The sequence below is a fragment of the Carassius carassius genome, chromosome 6 (genome assembly GCF_963082965.1).
Source record: "Carassius carassius chromosome 6, fCarCar2.1, whole genome shotgun sequence".
In the NCBI taxonomy this organism is placed as follows: Eukaryota; Metazoa; Chordata; class Actinopteri; order Cypriniformes; family Cyprinidae; genus Carassius; species Carassius carassius.
Window position 1 is genome coordinate 33,151,194 of NC_081760.1, and position 26,669 is coordinate 33,177,862.

General features: G+C 38.7%; 1 protein-coding gene across 1 annotated transcript in view; it reads left to right on the forward strand.

The window, feature by feature from the left end:
* The first annotated feature begins 17,936 nt into the window (after positions 1-17,936).
* LOC132142691 (VPS10 domain-containing receptor SorCS3-like) overlaps positions 17,937-26,669 on the forward strand; it is a 218,024-nt gene continuing 209,291 nt past the window's right edge. The window contains exon 1 of the mRNA XM_059552752.1: positions 17,937-18,746. Within this exon, the coding sequence (XP_059408735.1) occupies positions 18,054-18,746 (693 nt within the window). The 5' untranslated portion in view covers positions 17,937-18,053. The remainder of the gene's footprint in view (positions 18,747-26,669) is intronic.

Here is a 26,669-nt window from a genome sequence, read left to right on the forward strand (position 1 = left end):
TCTGTTAGCATCACAGTAATGCTAAGTCACACAGCAAAGAATCCAGCCAGAATTAGGAAATAACATGCTGGCTTTTTTTCCCTTTCCATGTTGCTGCATAATCATAATGCCAATCTGAAAGATTTTTTATGAGATTTTAATGAGAACTGGCATTGAATGGCAGCTGTAGTGCGACTATTACTGTTATCACTTACACTGATGTTATACAGTATGTTGACCTCAGATATGTTCGCAAACATTACCAAAAGGGCTAGAAAGGCAAACTCATGTTAAAACAAACAAAGCCATTAAATAAAATGACAAAACACCTCTGTGACATTGATGGAAATTGCTTTTCAGTGCAAATCTATTTAATTCATTAGCTGCTGATTCTGAGAACCTAGGAATCATGACCTTCTTTTGAGAGCTTAGGGGGAAAAAAATCTTAATATGTACAACATCACTCTACCAGTCAATGCAAACGGTGGGTATTCCATTAGATAATATTATTTTCACCTCAAGGATTTTTTAATAAAGGCGTACTATCTTTCTAACTAGTGAATCACCCCATCAGTTAAGTAAGGTGTACTTGGTTTCCAGTGCAAAATGCCCTACAGACACCCTAAAGATTGCCTCAAAATATTATTTTCCTACATTCTGGTTTTCCTCAGAGTGCGAATGTGAGTAAAAGGGCATTTTATAAGCAACAGAAGAAACTCACGAAAGAGTCGGATATGTCAACACCGAAACTCTTCTTTCAAACGCATAGGGAAATTAAGACAGGGACTCAAAACAACCCACACAACCTCGCCAGAGGTTAAAAAGCATCCTCTGAATCCACAAAGTAATGAAATAACTTTCCAAACAGAGGAAGGAAGCTTGGGAAAAAGCTGTGGTTAGGAGTTATAGTGCTGATTTAAGAATGGTTACAAGGTTACCTTGTGATCATTAAAGTTGGGATTGTGTTAGAAAGACGTCTGGTCGAAGATTAGAGCAAAGTGACTTCTGCCTGGGCTTTTAAAGCGCATTTGGACATTTAGATTCTTTCCCCATTTAAAGCCTACTTAACTGAAAATGAGAGACGTTCCCTGTCAAGGTTGGTCTGGCAGTGCTGAATAATGTCTTGATTGAACTGTCGATTCCATTAACAAGCAATTGGGCAGTTGTAGATTTGTATTGATGGCTCAACTCTATAAGTGAGGAAGGTTTCAGAAATGCATCAGATTGAAGGATAACGTTTTAACAAATCAGGTCTTTTTTAATATTTTATAATCTTTATATCTTTTATAATTATTTTGATAAGTAGACTTCAGAAAGGTAACATCAGAAAACTAACAGTGTAAGGAAATGTTGATTCTAAAAATAATGTGTAATGACGACTCATAAGTAAATAAGAACACAGAACAATATTTGCGAAATAATGGTGTGAAAAGTGATTTTATGGACTGTAAAATGTTACTTAGACCCTTTTATTAATACATATATACATCAGGTATATTGAATGTATCATAGTTTTCATAAAAATATTAAGCAGTACAACAGTAACAAAATATCCCTTGAGCGTAAATCAGAATATTAGAATTAATTCTGAAGGATCATGTTGCCCTGAAGACTGGAGTAATGGCTGCTGAACATTTAAATAAATTACAATGTACAGTATATTTAAATAGAAAAATGAAGTTCTTAATGCATCCATAACATCAGAATGTCAGTCATGTTTGTTGCTATCCCTTATTCTCTTTCTAGAAATCCTCCACAAGTCTAAGTCTTTCTCAGAGTCAAGCTTTTATTTAGGTCTTGTTTACTCCTTTTTGTAATTTTCCCCGTCTTGGTTGGGATGTTTTTTTTTTTTTTTAAGAATAGTCTCCAGTTTGTTATTATTTTTCTTCAGCTGTGTTCTGATCAGAGCACAATCAGCATTTGTTCCCTCAGGCTACATTGACTTAATGGAGATACATTTTGGCATACCAATGCTTCCAAAATGGCCTTGGTGAAATGCAACCCCAAGGAGCTCACAAACTATGTTCCCCAGGCAAACAGAGATTTAGATATACATTGATTCAAAAGTGTGTTTTCTAACTGAATTAAAATGGTGCTTCTTTTGAAAAATGTTGTGGAGAGGGTCAAAATATGTTAATGTAAAAATATAATAATAATAAAAAAACAATAAAAAACAACAACAACAACAACAACAAAAAACTGTTAGTTGGTAATTATAGAAATGCCTGTTGCAGTAAGTCAAAACTTAATATATACAATGTACGAGTTATGATTTTGCATCAAAACTTTATTTATTTTATATAAATAAATACATACAAATAAATATACTTTATATATTTTGTTTGTACTAAAATAAGTAAAATGGCAAACACTGATTTAAAAGAATTTTTTTTTTTTGAGGGTACATCATGCAACCTGTTCATGTTGGCAACTACCATATTCTGCTGGCACAGTGAGGGTGAATTTGTGCCAAAGTACCTTAGAGTTTGATGGACAAATGGCCTTTTGACAACAGAAGATATGTAAGGTGATTCCCTCTCTGGTTTCTAAACTGAGAATCCTATTATTTAGTAAAGTATCAGATGCATTTTATGTTTTGCATTTAGCTTTGTTTTCTCCTTTTTTTTGTCCAGAGTTGTGATCCAGATAATGACTGGCCAGCTGGGTTTAAAATAAAAATAATAAGAAGAAAAACAAAATGAACCTAGCCTCTCATCAGTTCTAAAAGGGCAGTTTCAACAAACCACTCATTAGTCCTTAAGATTTCAGTTTATACAACTGAGAATAATAACGGCATGCATATTTTATATATTCAGCATAACAGTGGCCTCTTATCTAATTGAAAATGTTCAATCCATAAACCACACTGTAAATGAAGTTGGCGCAAATCATTGGTATAAAAAAAATCTGCGAGGAGCACAAGGAATCCATTGAGAATTTATTAGCAGCTTTTAAGCTTTGCCTTGTCTAGATGCAAGATGTTTTACAGTTTAATTGGGAAGGAATGAGTGAGATAAAAATGCATGAGCACACATCATTTATGTAGAGGTTGTTTGGTTGTACGTGGTGCATGAATTAGTGAGATAGTGGGCAGTCTGGTAAAGCACAGCATCTTTTCAGCCTTTGATGTATGAACATGTTAAAGATCTGTAAGAACATAACAAACAGAACTCATATAAATATACCAGAACATTCAACCTAGGCACTTGAGGAGAATCCATTAGCTTAGACCCATCCTATATAGTACAATGTGAAGTGGCATTAAATCTATGCACGACTTGGGACTATAAATGTAAAAAGTTTTGCATAAAATTAATCAAGGGCACAGAAGGTGGAAGAATGAGCTTCTCACATCACTGTTTAATAAAAATCTGAAGATTCATGAAATAAATTAAGGAATCTAGGCTAAGAAGGACCAAGGTTTTTTTATTCTTCTTTAGAGCATCTTGGCTATTAAAGTTCTGATCAGATTTTTATACAAACCTCATGAAAACAACAGCTCCATGTAAAATGGAACAGCCCAATAAACTGAAGATAAATTCATCAGCATTATAAGATGAGATCAGAAGTAATTGTACCTTAACTTAGAAATAATTGTAAAATTCTGTTACCTGATGATCTAAAACTCAATTCCAGTGAATCTTTTAAGCTTTTGCTGCTCTAAACATACAGTATAGAGTTAAATCAAACCTGTCAAAGCTGCCACTGCTAATGCATAATGTGACTAAAAATGAGAATGACTAACAATGCTAATGCACAATTATACAATGAAAATCCTACCTTAATGAATTTGTTACCACACTTAAATGAATCTTTAAAACAGCTTTAGGTGACATAATACACAATCCGCCTGCTTACTGAGTAGAAACAAGACCAGCTGAATGTCCTGAAGAGGCCTGGATTGTCGTTTGGAGACAGGTAAGGCATTATTTTCAGGGAATGATCCAACCTAGTGGAGGAAGTTATTGATCAGTCTGAGCACAGTATATTTTAAAAATGGGACCTTTGCAGCTTGTAATCATGATGAAAACTGTTGTGTTCAAAAACAATGATTTCTTGTGTGAGCTGCTATTTTACTGGAGGAATCAACCACATGTTCAAGCCATCAATAGCCTGGGCTGTAAATCTTTTATATTGAGAACTCTAGATCACGCGAAAAGGTCAGTAGTGAGGGATTTACAGATCTTGTGTTTAAGAGGAAACCTAGTAGTCAGCAAAAAATAAACGTACTATTTCCTGATGAATGTACATTTGTTGCATTGCACATTTATTCCCTGAAATACATGTGCTTTTTATGCCATTGTTTGTCATTGTTTTTCCTACCTTTCAAATTTTGTGCATTCAAAAAAGAAATTAAAAGAAAGAAAATAGATATATATTTAGTACACAGTCAGTTTCAAAATATGCTCTCTTATGCTTAATCGATTTAGATTAAAATCCTATCTACTTAATTTAAGGTCTGTATTATTCAGCTTTCCAAAACCTGCCTGCAAGTACTCTGCCACCTCAGTCCAGCTGTAATCTGCAGGATAATGTAACCAGTAGGGGTTAGTGGCGAGACAGCAGGAGAGGGCAAAAAATCCATCTTCCTTATAATTTGAGCGCATGTGTATCATATGCTAAGCGCTTAGCTGTTATCAACACAATTTCCTCTGGTCCACCCCTGGCTGCAGAAGAGCAGAGAAAAGTACTACAGTTTAGACTTTTTATTGACTGTCCATGCCAAATCATAGCAATTTATTTCATTTAATGGATTTTTAGAATAACAAAAATGCTTTGTTTATGAAATATTTATTTTTTATTAATCAGTTTCACCCTTTAGAACACCCCATAAAGGGGAATTTAATCAAATTTGGCAAACCTTCATTTGATACTTTTAACTTCATCTGAATAACATAACTCTCTTAAAAACATTTTAGATTTTGTTTGCAATTTCTATTATTCAGAAGAGTTTTCAGATCTCAACTGTGTGTGTAGGTGGTATCTGGTTCTACTATACTTGCAGTATTTAGTCTCCACAGTTAAGGCAAAACCTGACCCTAACACATCATACCCCTCGTGAAAAAGAAGTGCACTTAAGTATACTTTTATAAAGTGTACATTTTGCAGAAATAATATACTTTAAAAGAACCCACATAAGGGCAAATTAAATGCTATTTCAATGCTCATTCAATGCTGGAATGTATTTAATTTGTAATTAACTTCAAATGTATCACATTTTAAAGAGATATTAAATGCAATTAGTTGAACTTTTGAGTGATTTTTTAAACCACTTAAGTGGGACTTTTTAGTACACCTTTATATGTACTTTCAGAATTGCTTCTAGTATCTTTAAAATATGGTTATAGTACTCTACTAATGTACGTTCAAGAAATTAATGTTAACTATAATCTACTTTAATATCAGTTAACAATACACTTAAACGTGAATTAAATGTAATGTTTTCGGCCATCTAAGTGCATGTTATTTGTAATTGATTTCAAATATTACAGTTTAAAATTACATTAAATTAATTTAGCTGAACTTCTGAGTGATATATTTGAATCACTTTAGTGGGACTTTAGTCCATTTTATGTGTACTTTGAAATATGGTAAATGTCTACTTATGAATAAGCAATTAATGTGAACTAAAATATACTTCAATGTAATTTTAATGTATTAATTACCTAGTTACAATCAATACAAACACAAAATGGAAAACCCTCTACATTTATTGACAAAACAATCTCTAAACAAATACATGAAAACACTTTTTTTCTGATGCACAAGAAAAACCCAAGACTATACACAGTTGCAACACTTTAACTCACTTATTAGAAAGAGTTTGGAGAACAATGCAAAATCACTTACATACAAAAGTACCTAATCTCGTCATTAATTCTGTATAATGTATAAGTCTGTTTCCTCATTCGGGACCTAACATATAGGATTACTAACACACACAAACTTAATACCAAAAAAAATAAAAAAATAAATAAAAATTCTACAAAAATGTACAACAAATGAGACCTTATTGTAAAACATTACCAAACTGTGTTAATGGTACCCACAGTTTCACAGACAAGGCTTAAGACCAGCTCCAGACTAAAATGTAATTCTATAATTATGCTTTTGCAATACTGTGCAAGTCATGCCAATAAAGCTCATTTGAATTTAATTGAATGTAATTCTGAGCTGTTTTAACTGAGAAAAAAAAAAAGAAAAACTTGCACTGACTGATCTTTAAAAATACCAGTGCCTTTGTTTTATCTCAAGATGCACACCAGTAATGTTTTTTTGAGAAATGTTCTGAAGAGACAGGAAAGTCTGAATTTTTTTTTATTTGTGGACAGAAAGAAGAACAATTCTTATAAGCCCCGTTCCCACGGCTCTCGGCCCCGCCCCACTCGTCACAAATGCATTCATAGATAAGTTATAGGACACGATTAATTCCCTCTCCCGAGTCCATAGCAAGACTAAATTAAGAATAAATAAATCTTATATCAATACTTTATTACAGTACAATATATTTTTTACCTGCAATACGTAAAGTCTTATAATCATCAAAACACGCCGCTCCTCGTTTGATCAGCGAAGATCCCTTATGCGTTGCGACTCCAGAAACATCATGATGCAGTATATTTGGCGCACGACATAAAACAAAAGAGAAACTTAGTGCGTGGTTACATGTTATTTCAGGCTTTTCATATCTGTTCAAGTTCAAGTTGTCCCAATTCACTGTGTAGTTAAAACAAAAACTTTTATAAGACTCATTCATGACTCACTGACATAACTAAAAATCAGTCATTTTTTACAGTGCAGTGTAGCCTAGTCTAATTAAAATCAAATGTATTTGAATGCAAATTAATTTTGTTTAGATCTGTTAAACCTTTGTTTGCAATTAATGCAATTAAATGTTTAAGTGACTTAGAACAAAATAATGATATTGAAAGTATTCTGTACACAGATGTAAAGTACAATACTATTACATGCAAATACAGTACTCATAAAAGACACTGTATGTCAAATAGTATGTCGAAAATTAAACTTCATAGAGTTCATAAAGCAAAAGAGCTAGTAATGAAAATTTCAACAATAAGTTTTATTGGAGTATAGCTACTGTATAAGAAAGTGTATTTACGTTCAGAAAAATATGCATTTCAAGTGCATTAATGCACATAGTATATATTATTTTCAGAGGTGGGTAGTAACGAGTAACATTTACTTCGTTACATTTACTTGAGTAATTTTTTGGGGTAACTAATACTTTTCGGAGTATATTTAAAGATGGGTACTTTATACTCTTACTTGAGTACATTTTTGGGGAAATATCTCTACTTTTACTCCGTTACTGTGGGCGACGCTCCTCTCGTTACTTTATCTTAATGCAATAAATGTTATAATGCTTCAGTTTATTCCAAACGCGCCGTCTACCTTTCTCTGGGCAATGAGCGATGCCCATTCGCGAATGATTCATTCTTTTGAGTCAATTCTGTTCAAATGCTTGATCAAACCAATTGGCAAACGAGTGAAATGGTTCATGAATCAGTTTGAATGAGTGGTTCAGTTCCCTGCCGCACGCGCTGAGCGTCTGAAGTGATTCACTTGGAGTTGTAACGTTTAACATCAGCAGCGTTGAAAACGGGACTATGGAACTGCACTGAATTGAAATCTGCAAAGGTTATTATTTGCTAGCGATGGAGATCCTTATTAGATGAACACCGCGTGTGCTGTCTACTGTTTAACAGGTAATAACTTGGGCTACATTCGATTACAGTACACAATACCACTGTGACATTAGTTTGTTGTACGTGTGTGGCTTATAACAGAGGGGAGTCAAGTTGAATGCAGCTTCCAAAAGACAAAAAATAGCCGATTAAGATTTTATTAATTTTAATACAATCACACCGGCGTGAGTACGTTCAGCAAGTCATACCTATCATCAGCTGCTAAATTCAGATCTGTGATTTCTTGCTGGCGCTGAGCCAGAGATAGATGCGTTTATACAGCGCTGCGCATTATAACCAATCACACATGATTCTTTTGAGCTTATTAAAGCATTGGCCAATCAGAGGCGTTCAGATGAGTCATCGCTAAAATGCCGGTGCTTCCTTCACTCGCTCACTGACTGAATACCTCTTTCTGGCGAATTCGCTCGTCAGAAACAACAAAGTGCAGATGTGTGTACGAATCTTTAATTAAGATATTGATTTCACAGTGTTAACAGTTTCAGTGATTTTAATGGGAGTTTCTGAGAGTGATTGAAATCTAGACTGTCTTTAAAATTATCTTTAATAATGTAAATGTTATTTGCTCTCTTTCTGAACAATGAAAGATTAGTAGTAATATTTATATCACATTAACTTTCAATGTTAAATTCACATTTAATATAAAGTCAGTCGTATTAAAAATATGTTATGGCATGACACCTATATCTGTTACTTAAGTAAACAGACAGGGTTTTATAATAAATTACATAAATTGGAGTAAAGGCTGATGAAATATATACATTTATACACGCACACATACATTACATACATTTTATCTATATATCTAAATAAAAATAGGCTCAGTATATATGACCCAAAGTAACTAGTAACTAACTACTTGAGTAGATTTTTTATCCGATACTCTTTTACTCTTACTCAAGTAACTATTCAAGACTAGTACTTTTACTTTTACTTGAGTAAATATTTCTAGAAGTACTTTTACTTTTACTTGAGTACAGTTTTTGGGTACTCTACCCACCTCTGATTATTTTATATATATAGTGTTCCTGTAGCTGAAGTGGTAGAGCATTGTGTTAACAAGCGCAAGGTTGGGGGTTCAAATCCCCGGTGTTGGGGTTTGCCCCACTGAAACTGGTGGATTATATTATTGACCGCTGCAGAACTCTGGTCAGGGAGTCGGAGTCATCAGATAGAGTTTAACTGTTTATTGCACAAGAGTGACCATATACACATAATAGTGTACTTGAGGTAATCTCAAAATGTGGATTATAGAAATTGGACTGTCTCAGTAATACAGGCAGTAATAAATGACAACCAGTGAAAGATATTATCCACGGAGAAATTCACTTCAAAGTAATAACTAGTAGGCTAAACATAAACAATACGAGCCGCGATGCTAGCGGGATAATCCGCTCGTTAAGCAGTATCAAATTACACTCAGACAGATCGCTAAACATCAACCACACCACAAACATGGTCTAAATTAGCGCAGTTGGGATACAGTATGACAATCTGTTATTCACAACATACAGAAAGGAGAAAAAACTTACTTTGTCATAAACTTTCTCTTGCACATAAACACTGCACATGAATGCGTGCACGCGATATGATCGCTCAACTGGAGTAGCTTAGTGAATAGCCAATTACGCTGAGTCCGTATGTGCTGAGAACGCTGCACTACGTTATTTGCTTACAAGGCAACTTAAAATATCACACACGCAACCAACTTAATATTTAAAGCGACAGAATTCACAACAGCCGCCCCCACATTTGAGTAGCAAATGGGTAATCAAGGGAATTCTCTAAATGTCTTTGGGGTTACCTTCTAGAGCAGGCAACTGTATCAAGCGAGCAACTGGTCTAATGTAAGCTTTACCGTCAATGACAACTTCAACAGTTCGCACACATCCATCACTGCTAGGCAATGTCTTCCGAACTCTACCTATGGGCCACTGAGCTCTTGGGAGTTGCGGATCCACAATCAGTACAACAGAGTCGACCTCCAGGTTTTCTGACGCTTTATGCCACTTCTGCCTGGTCTGAAGCGTAGGCAAGTAGTTTCTGGTGAATTGTATCCAGAATTGGTCCGCCATGTTTTGACAGTGACGCCACCTCCGCCGCCCCATGTCTCCTGGAGCATACGCCACCTGAGGGAGAGATGCATCCCGCCGCCCCATAAGGAGAAGGTTAGGAGTAATTGGATCGATGTCGGCGACATCTGTTGAGGCGTATCCCAGAGGTTTTGAATTGAGAATCCCCTCCACTTCCACTAGGATTGTGGACAGAACATCCTCTGTGACTGCTTGGTTACCAACGGCTACCTGAAGAGCATTTTTTATAGAGCGGACCTCGCGCTCCCATATTCCGCCAAAATGTGGAGCGCTGGGCGGGTTAAGCTTGAACTCAATTTGGTGGTCTGCAAGACGGATTTGGAGTTCTGACTCCATGCTTAAGAAGGCTTCCCGTAGCTCTCTTTCTGCCCCGCGGAAGTTGGTGCCACAATCTGAGCGAATCTCGCGGGGTTGACCTCTTCTGGCTATGAGCCGGCGGAGTGCAAGGAGGAAGGCATCAACATCCATCGAATTAAGAAGCTCGATGTGAGCTGCCCTTGTTGTGAGACATTTGAAGATCAGGCCCCAGCGTTTCTCATTCCGCCTTCCTATTTTGACCAGGTATGGGCCAAAGCAGTCAACACCCGTTGAATAAAAGGGTGGACAGAGCAGACGGAGGCGTTCTGGTGGCAAATCTGCCATTTGAGGTACCTTTGGCTGCGCTCTCCAGCGCTGACAGGACTGACAATGGAGTTGATGGTGCTTGATAGCCTGACGTCCTCTGAGAATCCAGTACTGCCTCCGTACCTCAGCGTAGACTCTCTCAGCTCCCGGATGTAACAGACGCTCATCAAATTCTTGAATAAGGAGCTTTGTTACTGCGTGTCTTGGGTCCAATACAATGGGATGGATTTGTTCTGGGTCTGAGTTTGCCAGCCTTCTTAGACGCCCCCCAACTCGTATCATGTTGGTCAGGGGGTCCCACTCTGGAGCGAGGTTAACTAATCGACTGTGCACAGGAATCAATTTCTGTGCTCTAAGGGCAGCTACCTCTTCCGGGAAGCTCTGAGCTTGACATTCCCTCAGCAGGACAGCTTCCGCCTCCCTGTTAGTCATTATTACACTATTCGATGCGGCTGCCCCTTGACAGGCTCGCAGAGTTGCCCCCACTAACTCTCGCCAGGTCTTGAATTGCGTAACATCGGGGAGGTTGGACTCTGTTACAACTGCCATTACGGAGTAGCAGGTTAGGCCTTTCAATTCGGAAACTACTTCTGACTGTGCAACTTCAGGTCTTTTAGGCCAGTGCTCTGGGTTCTGTTTCAAGAATGGAGGCCCTTGACTCCATCGACTGGGCTCGGCCAAACTTTGGAGGGTTTTACCTCTCGTAATGTCATCAGCTGGGTTATCCTGCGTATTAACATATCTCCATGAGCTGTGGTCTGTTAATTCTTGGATCTCGGTGACTCGTGTCCCAACGAACACCTTGTACCGGCAGGAGTCTGACTGAATCCACTCTAGCACAGTCATGGAGTCCGTCCACAGAATTGTCTCACTAATGGAGAGTGTCAGCTCATCCCTCACCAGTTTGGCCAGCTGAGCTCCAGCCAAGGCAGCGCAAAGCTCCAGGCGAGGTATAGACTGCTGCCTCTTAGGAGCAACCCGTGATCTGGCCATTATGAAGGAAACATGAATGTCACCACTGGTTTGAACAGCCAAATATGCCACTGCCCCGTATGCTCTTTCAGAGGCGTCGCAGAACACATGAAGGGATCTGTGCTGTTCTGCTGCAGTTGTAGAGGCTGGTGTGTAACAGCGAGGAATGGAAACTGCACTGAGTTGTTTTAGCTCGCTTTCCCAGTCGGTCCAGGCGGCCTGAAGGTTTGGTGGTAGATCTGGGTCATCCCAGTCTCTCTTTTTAGCCCATAACTGTTGGATGATCACCTTTGCTCTGGTGGTAAAGGGTAGTATGAACCCCAGTGGATCATATTGGGAAGCCAACACCTGGTAAGCAGCTCTCATAGTCAGTTCTGCATGCTCAATGAGCCGATAATGGTAGCCGAGGGTATCAGCTGCGCAATTCCACCTGAGGCCTAATGTGGGCTCCATAAGGTCAACACGGTTTTGCACTAACCACTGCTCTGTGGCTGATGACTGGGCTTCCGTCGGAAGATGAGCTACCACCGTTGGATGACTGCTAGCCCACTGTCTTAGGTCGAACCCTCCTTCTGCTAACATGCTGCGTAACTGATCCACAGTTTGCTTGGCTGCTGAGACAGTAGGGAAGCTTGTCAGGCAGTTATCCACATAGAAGCTTTGGTGGACTAGCTGTTGTAGCCCTGGATATTTGGCTTCATAATTGCAAGTATGGTGTTGCAGAGCAAAGATTGCACAGCATGGACTGCTTGTCGTGCCGAATGGCAGAACCTGCCACTCGTATACATCTGGAAGGTTTTCACTCTGCAAATCTCTCCAAATGAAACGGAGAAAGGGCCTGTCCTTCGACAACAGACGGACCTGATGGAACATGCCCTTGATATCTGAGCTTACTGCCACAGGATGCTGTCTGAATCTCAGGAGTACTCCTAACAGCGATGGTCCAAGTGTGGGACCTGGGAGGAGCTGATCATTCAAGGACCGACCATGGTATCTGAAAGAACAGTCGAACACCAGTCGTTGCTTATTGTTATGACTCACGAGATGATGGGGCAGGTACCATGCCTCTGTTTGTGTCGCTTCCGTTTGGTTGAGCTTGACTACGTAACCTGCCTCGATGAGTTTGGCAATCTCTCCTGAATAGATTGAGGCCTTGTCAGGGTCCTTCTGGAGTCTCCTTTCAGTGTTCCTCAGATTTGCAAGGACGGATTGCATGGAGCCCTTAAGTTCTGGAGCACCTGAGTTCCACAGAAGAGGGGTGGCGTAACGCTGTACTCCCTTGACATTGACTCGCTGAGTTTGAGACTCAAGCAACTGCATGGCCTCTTTGTCTTGCCTAGACCGGACAACCAGTTTCTCGTTGCGAAAGGGCAGCACATCCAGTTGCCATAACCGCTCCACATTTCTGTAAAGAAGATCATCTGGGTGGTCGGTGGAAACGAAGAAACACTGCTGCACTGGTCCTCGGCCGGTAGTACTCATTTCCGCCCCTTGAAGTGCCCAGCCGAGAGCTGTACAAACTGCCACGGGTCCCCCTTTGGTGCCTTGACGAATAGGCTCTTTAGCAGTGATAAGATGAACTTGGTCTGAACCTATGAGCACCAGCGGACGTACCTTGTGAAATGGCTGTAGTGGAACTCCTCTTAGATGTGCATACCATCTCTGAAGAGTCTGAACTGGGTATGACTGTTCCACCAGATCAATGCCAGAAGCTGTGAATGCTCCAAACACTTGATAGCGTTTCTCTGGTTTACCTCGTGGAGAGATATCGAAGGTGACTTTTGAGCCATTGAGGTGAGTAGTGTCCGGTCGGACTGTACGAAGTGCTAGAGTCTCAGGTTCACCTTCAAGCTGGAGCTGTTGGACAGCAGTAGGTAGGATCATGGTGCGCTGAGCTCCGTCATCTAATATTGCATAAGTCTCTATTGTCCTTGATTTGTGGTGCAGCAGCACAGGCACCACTTTCAGAAGGACTCTGCCAGATGCAATGGATGGCAAGAGGTAGATGCGGCTCTCCAAGGAAGCTGATGATGTATCAGTTGCACGACTTCGGGCAACGCCATGAAGCACTTGAAGGTGAATACCACCACAGTCACTGCAGGGTTTCTTCAGATTACAGGTCTCATGCGCATGGGAACGGGCACATTTCCAGCAGCGCTTCCCCTCTGAAATCCACTTACAAAGATCAGACACTGACTGTTCTTTAATACTACTGCATCGAGTGATGTAGTGGTCTTTACTGCCACAGAAAAGGCAGTTGACTTTGAGGGGGGTCTTCTTCCAAGACACCTTAGGACTGGGGAATGCTTTATCCTCAGTGGGTGCTGCACCATGATACAAGGCTGTACTTTGGCTTTTTTGTTTAGCAGCACTCTTCTCCTTTGAACCACTGTGATCTCTTTCATACTGATAGCGTTGCACTAACCTACTAGACAATCTCTGTTGCTGAGCTTTGATGTCGAGCCACCCTGTGAAGTCTTGTAGGTTGTACGGGTTAATACTGGGGGAGTTGAGCTTCCCTTGTAGCTGGAGAAACTCTATGAAACCATCTCGCAAGTACTTCGGCAGCTTACTAAGCAAACGATCCACATGCGAGCAGCAGTTCAACTCCATCCCTCTGGGTCCCTCCAAAGATAACAGCATGCTCACTAAGAGGTGGACACGGAGAGCGAAACTCTGAAAACTGCGTGCATCGTTTGGTTTTACCTCTGGTGCTGTGAGGATTGCTGCTATTTCGCTCTGCGCCAGCTGATGGGGTTGGCCATATTGTAACTGAAGAGCTTGCATAGCTGCAGAGTACGGGTAGGGATGATGGCGGCAGGACTGGCCAATCATTTGTGCCTCAGGCAATTTAAGGTGTTCCAGCAAGATGTGATACTTGTATTTTTCATCTAGCTCTGCATGAGGTTCCAGAAGATTGTCCAAAGCTAACTTCAGGTTAGCGAATTCCCTTTCATTGTCATTCACAAAATCAGGAATCTTTGGCTGGGGGACAGCATGCAAAGGGCGGTGAGGCACCGAGTATTCTGGTCGCTTCAGTGGCTGGCTCAATGGCTTTAGAGAAGTGTCTGCGAGAGCAGGAATGTTCATGGCAGGAACTGAAGCACTGTGCAGGGTTTGAGGCACTGATGCTACTGGAGGCATTGTAGTATAGTGAGGAACTGAAAAACTGGGTGCAGATTGAGCCGCGACAGGTTGTCGAGGAGAAGGTGCCACTGTTGTATAGATGTAAGGCACACTGGGATGCTGGTAGGTTGGCGTGGGAGCTACTAACTGTGGCTGCACCCGAGGCTGAAAGGCAGTTCCAGCATCATCATATGGGCAAAACTGTGTATTAAGCAGTAGTGGCACAGTATCTGCTCTTGTGCCATACTGATGTTGGCGCACGGCGGCAGGTAACGTACCAGACGAAATTGGTGAGTACAAGGGGAGTGAAGTGGCTGGCTTTATTGGTACGAAACCAGAGTTAAAGTGCTCTGCCTCTGCAGTAGGTGTGCTTACATTTATTCGTGTGGCACTCACATGTCCTTGTCCTTTGGTATGTAACTCAATGTCAGGTGACTGTGATGAATAGGAAGAATGACTTGATGAAGGGGTCGGATGAGGTGAGTTTTCTGGAGGTGATCTCATCGGTGGTGTGGCAGGCTTTACACTTTGCACCTCTTCATCCCCTTCTTCCTTCAGGAATGATGTGATATGTTTCATCAGATCCTGACGCCGACGCTGTCGTTTTTCGTACTGCTTGAGTTTGCTCTGAAGTGCAGCCATATCAGCAGCTTCATCTCTTTCCTTCTCGGAGATAGACTTCATTAATTCCCTCAGTGAACTCATGCTTAATAAGTCTGTGGAGCTTGTGGCTGGATGCTCACCCTGGCTGGAGACTGGTCGTGATTGATTAATTATGCCCACTGCGGCTGCTGCTCCTCTCTGCTCCGCTGGCACCTCTGCTGTAGGTGGGGAGGAAAGAGCAGGTCGGTGATGGCTGTAATCAAGGAGATACTCCTCCAGATGCTTAGGTGTGCGACGATGCCGTGAGGGTCTGTCTGACGTCTCAACATGAGGGAGAGAGGTTGATCGCTCTTCCAATGACATCACTGCAGTAGTCAATAGATCCGGCTCGAAGGACCATATGTTGGGGTTTGCCCCACTGAAACTGGTGGATTATATTATTGACCGCTGCAGAACTCTGGTCAGGGAGTCGGAGTCATCAGATAGAGTTTAACTGTTTATTGCACAAGAGTGACCATATACACATAATAGTGTACTTGAGGTAATCTCAAAATGTGGATTATAGAAATTGGACTGTCTCAGTAATACAGGCAGTAATAAATGACAACCAGTGAAAGATATTATCCACGGAGAAATTCACTTCAAAGTAATAACTAGTAGGCTAAACATAAACAATACGAGCCGCGATGCTAGCGGGATAATCCGCTCGTTAAGCAGTATCAAATTACACTCAGACAGATCGCTAAACATCAACCACACCACAAACATGGTCTAAATTAGCGCAGTTGGGATACAGTATGACAATCTGTTATTCACAACATACAGAAAGGAGAAAAAACTTACTTTGTCATAAACTTTCTCTTGCACATAAACACTGCACATGAATGCGTGCACGCGATATGATCGCTCAACTGGAGTAGCTTAGTGAATAGCCAATTACGCTGAGTCCGTATGTGCTGAGAACGCTGCACTACGTTATTTGCTTACAAGGCAACTTAAAATATCACACACGCAACCAACTTAATATTTAAAGCGACAGAATTCACAACACCCGGGAACACATGATAGGTAAAAATTGTTAGCCTGAATGCACTGTAAGTCGCTTTGGATAAAAGCTAAATGCATGTCTGCTAAATGCATGAACTTAAATCTATTACAATTTTACATTTATATATTATAGACTAAATACATTTAAAAAACATTAACAAATATAATTTTGGAGAACACGCTTAAGCTGAAATTATCAATTATTTTACATGTGCTTTACTATACTGATAAATATATCAAAATAAGTGTACTTATTTAAAACACAATACAATCATAATTATGTCAAATGTATGTTTAAATAATACTTAATTAGACATTATTATAAAGTGCATTTTAAAAAAGTGCACATGTTAAGACCTATCGTCTTTAAATTGTACTCTCTATAATACACTTAAGTGTCATTTAGTTTAAATTATATTATATTATCTGCAAATGCACTTTTTTGCACTGCAATTGAAATTATACTGCAATTAAGCACACTTCTTTTTCACAAGGGAAAGCAGCATGTGATCACCTAAAACGCCTCCCGTCTCTGCTAAAGAAAGGTAGGCTATCCCACAGTCGCAGCCCATGTTTGCTGATGTGTGAGGATGTGCTTATCCTTGCTAGGCTCTTTCAGTTTTGTCCCTGTCAACATAGAGCGCCTTGTCTGCTCACAGCATCCTCGCACACGACAGGAGAATAAATGCCACTGCTGCGCGCGTGCACGTGCCAATACTTGAACCTACAAGATCTTCTTACAAGACACAACACATTTTCTGGAATGCCGTGTTGTGTTTCTTGTTATTGGGCAAAAAACAAAAATAAAATGGAGTACGATATGAAATTAGGCATCCAGTCAGTTTATGTAGTTTGAGCAACTGAAGCACCATGAGCTGTTTAAACAGTCATCTTAAAGGAACAGTTCACCCTAAAAATTAATATTCTGTCGTAATTTACCGTCATGTCGCTCCAAATCCTCATACGATGCAAACAAAAAAAAGTACTATAAAGGTAGTCCACATGGATGTGGTGGGGCAGGCTAAGTGTCAAGTCTTCTGAAGTCAAACATTATTATAAGAGAATAATTGCCTTACATTCTTCCACTTTAGTGAGGTGTTATCGGCTGCAACTGAATCACTGAATTAGAGAGACAAATTTGAGAACCGGATCAGTACACATGAACTTCCGGTCGGTAAACTGAACCAGATTCAATTAAAAGGTCCACGGCTCGTGAGACATAATCGCTATATCTTCATAAGTCGTTTGGAGTTTGGACTACATTAATGGTACAATTATGTTTTTGCTTTTCTTCCTTTTTGAGGCTTAACATCTTCAATTACCATACATTGTAAATACATGGAAAGTTTCCCATAGGCTATATGACATAACGTGTAGGCTACATTATTATTATTATTAGTATTATTATTATTGCAATTTGTGTTATAATAATATTTATTTATTTATGTATGTATAAATTGTATATATTTAGGTAGCCTACATCAGAAATGAGAAGTGGTAATTCAGCCCAGACGGATTTATTTGTGCATAAACAGTAAAATGGTTTTTACAGCGTATATAGGTATTAATTTTAATGCAATTCGTTACATATAAAAAAATAAAATACAAGACTTTCAACCGTAATACGCAAGATGTCGTTATGCTCAACTCGCGCGCTCTTTCTCTCTCTCCCTCACTCTCTCTTTCCCTAGACGCAGCAGCGGCTCAGATTAGATTCAGTACCTCCCCTATGTGCTGCCTTACTCCATCATCACATCCCTGAACGTGAGCAGAGTAGCTGAGGAGAACTTCTTTAAAACCCGACACTTCGGTGGAGTTGCTTCCCCTGCGCGTCTGAGAGTCGGAGGAAGGGGAGAAGCATTCCCCAGAATCTCTTTTAACGATGGAGACCCGTCTGGTTGTATTCCCTGGCGCTCACTTTACTCTTTCTACCTGGCTAATTCTTTCCTTCTTGTATGTTTTTCCAAATATAAAGGCAGAAATAAGTTGCGCGCCATGTATGTCGCCAATGCAAGTGAATTACGCAGGGGATGAGCATCTGCGTGACCCGCCTGATTCTGGGAAATATCCGAGACAGGATCAAAAGAAACCCAAGCTGATCACAGTTCTTTACCTGAATGCTGGAGTACCAACTGAATTAGAGGTGGATGGTTTTCCAGGGATCACGCCGAAACTGGAAAGAAACGCAGAGGGGATAAACTCACGTGCGCCTTTGGAGAACTTCACCGAGGCCGCTTTAGATGAAGAATTGTTTTCGGATGAATATGTGAAAAGTGAATCCGAATTGGAATCCGAGGACGCTGCATTAGGGAGAGCCAAAAGAAGCGTGCCCGAGTTTCGGGAGAGCGCGCGGAGCGCTGATGCTCGCTCGGAGGAGCAGAGAAAATCCTCCGGTCTGCGGATGGATGGACAGAGTAAACGCGCCGAAGTTCGCTGGAACAAGGATGATGAGCACGATGGCAGGGAATCGGATTCCAGACCAGACGAACCCAAACTGACCAGCAGCACTTTTGCTCTGGCTGGAGACTCCGCACACAACCACGCAGTCGTGTACTGGACGGGAAAAAACAGCAGTGTAAGTCCGCAACATCCTCTGCTTCTTTGCAGTAATATAATTTATGCTATTTACTTATCTAGAACATGCTGCCTTGTTTAGTTTTCAGGTTTCTCGTCAATTTCAGTAGTTGTCACTATGAAGGCGTGCACATGTTTTGAATCCATAGGGTTTATAATGAGCATTTCAACCCAAGCTGTCCTGAAATGATGGCCCTTTAACTCTGGTGAAAACCGTCTTAAACCATTCTAAGCTAGATAGCAGGCTGGTTTTACAGGGGTTTTGGCACTTTTCAGCTTGGGAAGAATCTCTTAAACCAGCTTAGTCTTTCGAGCAGAGATGATCTAAATGTTTACAGAAAACACCTGTTCAGAGTGATAAGCACCTGTTTGTCAAAGAGATCAAGCACAGGACCTCTAACAATGAGCTGGAATGTAATCCATAATGTTACTAAGGTTACATTCAGTTTAAATAGCCATTCACGTTTGGAAGTTTATTTCTAAATTGCCTTAGTTAAACCGACTAGAGGCAAAGTCTGCAAATATGCTTTTAATGCAATATCTGACTGCATTGTCTGTATATTTTTCTGATGAAATGATTTGCTTGTAGAACAGGTTGTTGGGTAGAGCCTCATGGATCTGCAGTGCTGTCTGTGGTTTGGGACTGAAGATTTTTTGGATTGGCAAGATAGGAGACTTTATGATATGTAACATCTCAATAATCCAGGGATCCATCTAGTCGATTTGCACAGGCCAGGCCAGGCCAGGCCAAAAAAAAAAAAAAAAAAAAAAACTTAAATATATAACCTTGTTCTTACATAATAAAGTTAAACATAACTGAGGACTTGGATTTAAGCAAGTCTGCAGAGTATTGCCTTGATGTTTGGATTTTGTTACAGACAGGTGGTATTTGATGAGATATGTGTGTGTGAGTGAGATATGAGTGAGAGAGAGGAGAATGAAAGGCAGATTTTCTCTGTGATTTTCAATCCGTTTTTCATATTTTAAGCAATTTTGTGTTGCTGTGTATGTCTGTGCTTATATATTATTATATTATATTATATTATATTATATTATATTATATTATATTATATTATATTATTATACTGTTTCAGATCTTTCTTTAGTCAGAGTGCTGTTAAAATGCAAGGCATGATGTGTAAGCAACCTAAACTGGCATTAAAACAGGACCATAGTAACAGTAATCTGTTGTAGAAGAGCAGGTTGAATGTTTCATTCATACGATGAACAGAATGATGACTAAACGAAGGCAGATTTTTCCATATGATTTTTGGGTTGGGTGTTATAATTAACATACAAGGTATTAAAGGAGATGCCAAAAAGGAATCAGCATGAGGAGTCAGTCTTGAGGAATGTTTTCTTGACTTAATTTAAATTTTGGAAATGGATATAGCATATAGCTTTATTAGAACTAAAAAAAATTCATTATATTTAAAAATGTATAATAATTTCATACAAGATAGTGTTTTCAGTAACATATGTATGAAGTCTGCAGCCACTGTTAGTTCACTCTTTGGAAAACTGATCGTAGACCAGGGGTTTTGGCAGAATTGTCCCAGAGCAGTGATCGGAAGCAACAGGCAGTTGGGCATGAGGTGAAGTTATATGAATTAAACTCATCCTTATCTAATGATCCACCTCATAATCAATCAAAGCAGATAGTCTTTGGGCGTTTTTGGGCCCTGTCTAGATGTATTTTTGGGTCCTGTCTAGATGTATTACATCTAGCTTTATTAACTTGTTTAGTAGCTGTCAGTGAAACAGCCACAGCAATTTTAGGCAAGGGTTACTGCCCACCAGGTCCCACCCCTCATCCCTGCAGCTGTAAATCTCCTATAATTGTCTTCCAGACTGAGGCAGCCATTTTGAAAGATTTTGTCCTGTTTCCCTGCTTACATGCCTGCTGGAGAGCTTTGTCTTCATTGGCTGGAGGTTTTATGAGAGATGGATGAAGATTGCGAGGACAGAGTGTGCGATTTGATTATTTTTTTTACTTAGCAATGTTTCCTAACAATGGAATTATGTATGCAAAACTTTTTGTGCAGTATTTGCCGCTGTCTGTTCTCAATCACTGCTGTCATGTAGGATATGCGTTACCATGTTTCACAGGAGGCACTGTGGTACATTTCCAGAAAAAAAAGTTTGGACATGCATGACTGAATTTGCTTGGCATTAAAATTAACTTTTGATCTATAGGTTAATGCTTAGAAAATACTGAAATAAATAAATAAATAAATAAATAAATATAATGTATAAATGTATAAATATGTATTAATTTATTATTATTATTATTTGTAAATATTTCTATATTAATTTATTTCTTTCTTAGTATTTTTTTTTTTATTGTGACATTGAACTGTCCCCAGCATACATGCAAATTTCTGTTTCAGAAGTATCCCAAGATGCACTTCATGAAGTCGGCTGAGAGAATCCAGAAGCTAAAATATAAAATTTAACAACTTTTGGTTTCACTATTATCATAGCTACTATGACTTTTAGTTCTAAAATTTGGGAAGTGGTAATAAAGAATAGTGTAAGTTTGTCCAAATTGTTTATAATGTATGTTTCTCACCATTTTGAGAGATATTTTAGCCTCATAAGAAGTACTGACTCTAGGCGGAGAAGAAGATCCACTCCACTGAAGCTTATCACTGTTGTTTTGAGGTTTAAGATGAGTGTGATTTATTTATTGTATGATTCACGTATCCCATAATGCTTTTGATGTCATGCATTCAAAAGGAAAATAAAGCATGCAATTTGCATAAGATTCAAGTTGTAAGCCTGGCACGCATCAATGGCTTCTGATGTAGTCCTGCTTCACTGAGATTGGGTCATTCTTATAGACCCAGTTGTCATATGCTCCAAAGATGTCTTAGAAACACCTCACTGAAGGTCTAATTATAAAATACAAGCAGTAAATGAGCTCTTTCAAAAAGCGTTTCCATGAAGTGGTGTGCTGTTTCTTTTGTGCTTTCATGCGATTAATTTAACACGGTGGTCAACTGCATGACTTTTGGCATTGGTTAGCTGGTTTAAAACAGGACGTTTCAAACTGTAATCCAGTTTAGTGCTATGTTTCTGCATTTATCACTATATGTAGTCAGAATTTATTTAGGACCACCTGGTCATTTTTACATCCAAATGGCTTCATCAGTTTGAAGGACAGTGGAGGTTCTCTGATATGTAACCTTGGGGAATTGCTTCTCTCCTGGTGTGAATCTCGATTGCTGTGTGAATTGTGAAAACAGCATTGAGAGTTGTTGATGACTGTTCTAGTTTCGCATCTAAGGCCTCCTTCACTCCTCTGTCAAACCATCTGTTCTCCTTGTCTTTATATAACTGAATATGCGCTCCAGAAGTCCTGCCTGGAAGTATTTGCCCTCCTGTGTTGAACGATATTGGCTCATAAAGGAGTTATTTACGTTTTCGAGGTGCATTCTTCAAGTTTCTGTCTTAGTTTGTTGGGAGGCTTCAAATGTGCTAGGGTGGGGTTTGCTAGCTGGGCTGTTCACAAAAGATTAAGTTTGTGATATCAAAGTTTACAAAGCGCAGTAAATTTGGTATCTCAAACTGCACCTTCTTAAAAGTTGAAATGTCACCACTAGTTAATCAGCATATTAGAATGATTTCTGAAGAATCATGTGACACTGAAGACTGGAGTAATGATGCCAAAAATTATGCTTTGCCATTAAAAGAATGAAATACATTTTAAAATATATTAAAACAGAATACAATTCTTTGAAATGATAATAATATTTCCCAATATTACAGTTTTTACTGTAGTAAATTTAATAAAATGCAGCCTTGGAGAGAATAAGATATTTCTTTCAAAAGCATAAAAATAACAACTTTTTAATGGTAGTGTATATTGGTTTGTATTATGTAATATTAATACATATGTTGATAAAGATGCCTAGATGCTTTGCTACCGATTATTATTATTTTTTTTTACTGTACATTAAACTTTGAAAAGCAAAAGATATTTCTTTCAAAAGCATAAAAAACAACAACTCCTGAAAGGTAGTTTATATTGGATTGTATTTATAAAGATGGCTAGATGCTTTTTAGTGGTTTGTTACTGAGAAACTTGACTTTTTTAAGAACGCTTCAATATTTTAAGCACTCTAGCTAGCCAAACACATTTAGTCACCAATAACTCAAGAACAGCAAGATAAATCTTCTACAACCTTGCATACTCCTGAACATGATATAGTGCTACTAATGCACTGTAAAACTCTTTGTTTATTTAGTGTGGATGCTAATTACTAGTAAAGGAGGCTATGTAATGTCATAAATAATTTAGCTATCCTAATGAAGTATGTCCCCCAGCCGCCAATTAGTGTTTACACATTTGTTTTCCGGCCCTTTTTTATGCAGCTGAGGTCTTCCTGGTGAGAGCCGGCGGTACAGTCAGGGGATTTATTTCTAGGATTGACTTTGGAGACCAAGTCTTGGCTAACTTTCCATGATTTGTGAACAAAATCATGCTCTGCGACCTCCAGGTTAAAGTACAGTAGACTACTTTTGAGGATCCACAATGAAAACAAGTGGGAAAATGTAAAGGTGAAGTGTGTTGTTGGCAGTGTTGATTTCACAAATTATATAAAGTTTCTTCTTCTTCTTCTTCACATTTAAATATATTCAAAGCTGTTGAAAATGGCTGATGCAACTGAAATGCATGAATATGTCCAAACACTTAGTGTCACTTTCTTTTGTAATCTGAACTGCAAAAATTTCATTTCCTTTTATTTACCTCTCCATTTGTATGGCATTTATATCTGTAAGGGAAACAGGTCAATTTAGCTCGAAGAGAATCATTTAAGATTTTAAAGGGAATTTGAACAGAATCACTGTTTCACGGCTGATCACTGAGACACCCTGCGATTCATTGAACGAGCCATTTAACATCAACTCTGCACTGGATATTAATATCCAAAGTATAGTGAAAACACTATCAATTAGCACAGTAACAAGATCGACAGTTTAAGACATTAACTTGTAAGTACAAAACACAAGATACTTCTCTTTTCAATATGAATAAGGCTTTATTAGATAAATCTAAGACATATAAACTAATCTAACACATGAACGCACGCACTCACACATTCACACAAGTTGCATGAAGATCGAAAGTTAGGGAAAGAATGAGTTTAAAAGAATGGAAATGTGGAATCCCAAGTTTACAGCAATACGTGAAATTGCATAGACATGAACAACCATCAATCACTTAATTAGCCCTCGCATTGAGTTCCTCAATGAGGTTAAAATTATATTAGATACACCAGTAAAGGTCACAGTCTGGAGGTAAAGTTACTTGCGTCTCCTGTGAAAAGGGAGTCCCCTTTGTTGTCGTTGAAAGCGGGTTTTCCGATGTCGCTGATTGGCTGGAAGTTCAGTAGTCGCTGAAGTGACGTCTTGGGAAGCCCGTGGTTGGGCGTTGGCTGAAGAAGCGGAGTTGTGTGGGCTGGTTGAAGTTGAACGGGCAGTCGAGGTCAGACATCGGAGACTCGACGTTACAAAACTTAACTCAGAACACAAAACTCTCAAACAGAAAAGAAAAGGAGTAAAGTTTGTCGAGACTAGGTGGTGTTTCTTCTCATCATGCCTAAGTAGCAGCAGGCGTGCAAGCCGAAGCACGCTGGAGCCGTGCTCAAAGGACGCTTAAAGTGATGACCAGTGGTGGACAGTAACGAAGTAGCTTTACTTCGTTACTTTACTTAAGTAAATTTTTCAAGTATCTGTACTTTACTGGAGTAGTTTTAGTTTGAGTAACTTTCACTTTTACTTCACTACATTCCAAAGCATAAAATCGTACTTTTAACTTCACTACATTTCATAAAACATATCGTTACTCCCTATAATATATCACGTGCTCCGACACGCAGAAGTGGTGTTTGATTCATCATGAACGAACTGAGTCTTTTCAAAATAAACTTAAATCGGATCGCAAATCGCACCAAACGATTCGTTTACGAATTAGAATGATCCGATTGCAGCTGTTCTGGAGTCGACCACTCATTGATTCAAATGAACCGTTTAGTGCGAGTCTACAGAAGTAAGAACCGGGAGATCTTGTGAGCGCGCGTGTGTCTGATGTTGCTAAAAGGAAATTACTAATGTCGAAATTTTGGATTAATTATTGTAACTGAAAATCATATTTAGGTCAAAATTGTCAGTTGTTTGGGAACTAAATCCGCTGTAAAGAGTGATCTATTTAAGCCCACTGAAATGCTCGAGTGCAGATGATGCAGACACATCAATTTTAGGAAGAAAAACAACAACAAAATAAATAAAAAAACAAACATTAAAATGACACAGATTAAATACAATAACTCATGCACGTTCAAATTCCCCGCTGCCGTAATGTTAACAGTTTTATTAAAATGCTACCATCCCTATGTGACGTCTGTTTTTATATTGTTTATCAACAGTAACGTTTGGATTAACTAGACGAGTAGACTGACATGAATGTTTATTCATAACCGTACTGAAAATAAGTAAATATTGTTAGCTGATGCTAACTGTCTAGCTAACAAGTTTGCTGGTGCTAAGTTGAGGTAATTTTTATAAATAATGTCCAAATATTCTTATTCAACCACCTATATATATATATATATATATATATATATATATATATATATATATATATAGATTACATCTGGGTAGAAAAAAAAGGATGTGATGTTCAGAACATGGTAACTACAGTAATTATCAAAGTGGGAAGAGATGCACCCTGTTTGGCCAGGGGTGTTTTTACACCACAGACAAGGTTTGAGAAGGAAAAAATCCAGGGGCGTAGCCATCTTTTCAGAAGTGAGGGGGACAGAAATTATATATATATATATATATATATATATATATATATAGGCTATATATGTAGGCTATATAACATTTCTTTAATCTATATAGCTTACCAATCAACAGTTTTTGAACAGTAATATTTTTTATGTTTTTAAAGAAGTATCTTCTGCTCACCAAGCCTGCATTTATTTGATCCAAAGTACAGCAAAAAACAGTAATATTGTGAAATATTTTTATATTTAAAATAACTTTTTTCCCTATTTGAATGCATTTTAAATTGTAATTTATTCCTGTGATTAAAGCTGTATTTTCAGCATCATTACTCCAGTCTTTAGTGTCACATCCTTCAGAAATCATTCTAATATGCTGATTTGCTGATTATCAATATTTAAAACATGAGTATTTTTTTTTTCAGTATTCTTTGATCCAAAAATTAGCATTTATGTGAAATAAAAAGCTTTTGCAACATTGTACACTATATATCATTCAAAAGCTTACAGTCAATATAATTTTTGTTTTTTGGAAAATAAATTATAGAAATGAGCACTTCTACTTAGCAAGGACTCTTTTGTGGGTTCGAGTCTCAGGCCGACAACACCATGACTAAGGTTCTCTTGAACAAGACACCGAACCCCCAACTGCTCCCCAGGCGCCGCAGCATAAATGATGCCCACTGCTCCGGGTGTGTGTTCTCAGTGTGTGTGTGTGTGTGTTCACTGCTGTGTGTGTGCACTTTGGATGGGTTAAATACAGAGCACGAATTCTGAGTATGGGTCACCATACTTGGCTGTATGTCACGTCACTTCACTTTAAATTGATCAAAAGTGATGATAAAGACATAATTTTCTATTTCAGATTATTCCAGATTTCTATTTCAAAATAAATGCTGTGCTTCTGAACTTTCTATTCATCAAAGAAACCTTATTTTTATTTTTTTTCTGAAGGATTGTCTGACTGGAGTATTGATGCTTAAAATTCAGCTTTGAAATTTTAACAAATTACATTTTGAAATATATCCAAATAAAAAACAGTTAATATAAATAGGTTAGTAAAAATATTTCACAATTTTTCTGTTTTGTTGTACTTTGGATCAAATAAATGCAGACTTGGTGAACAGAAGAGA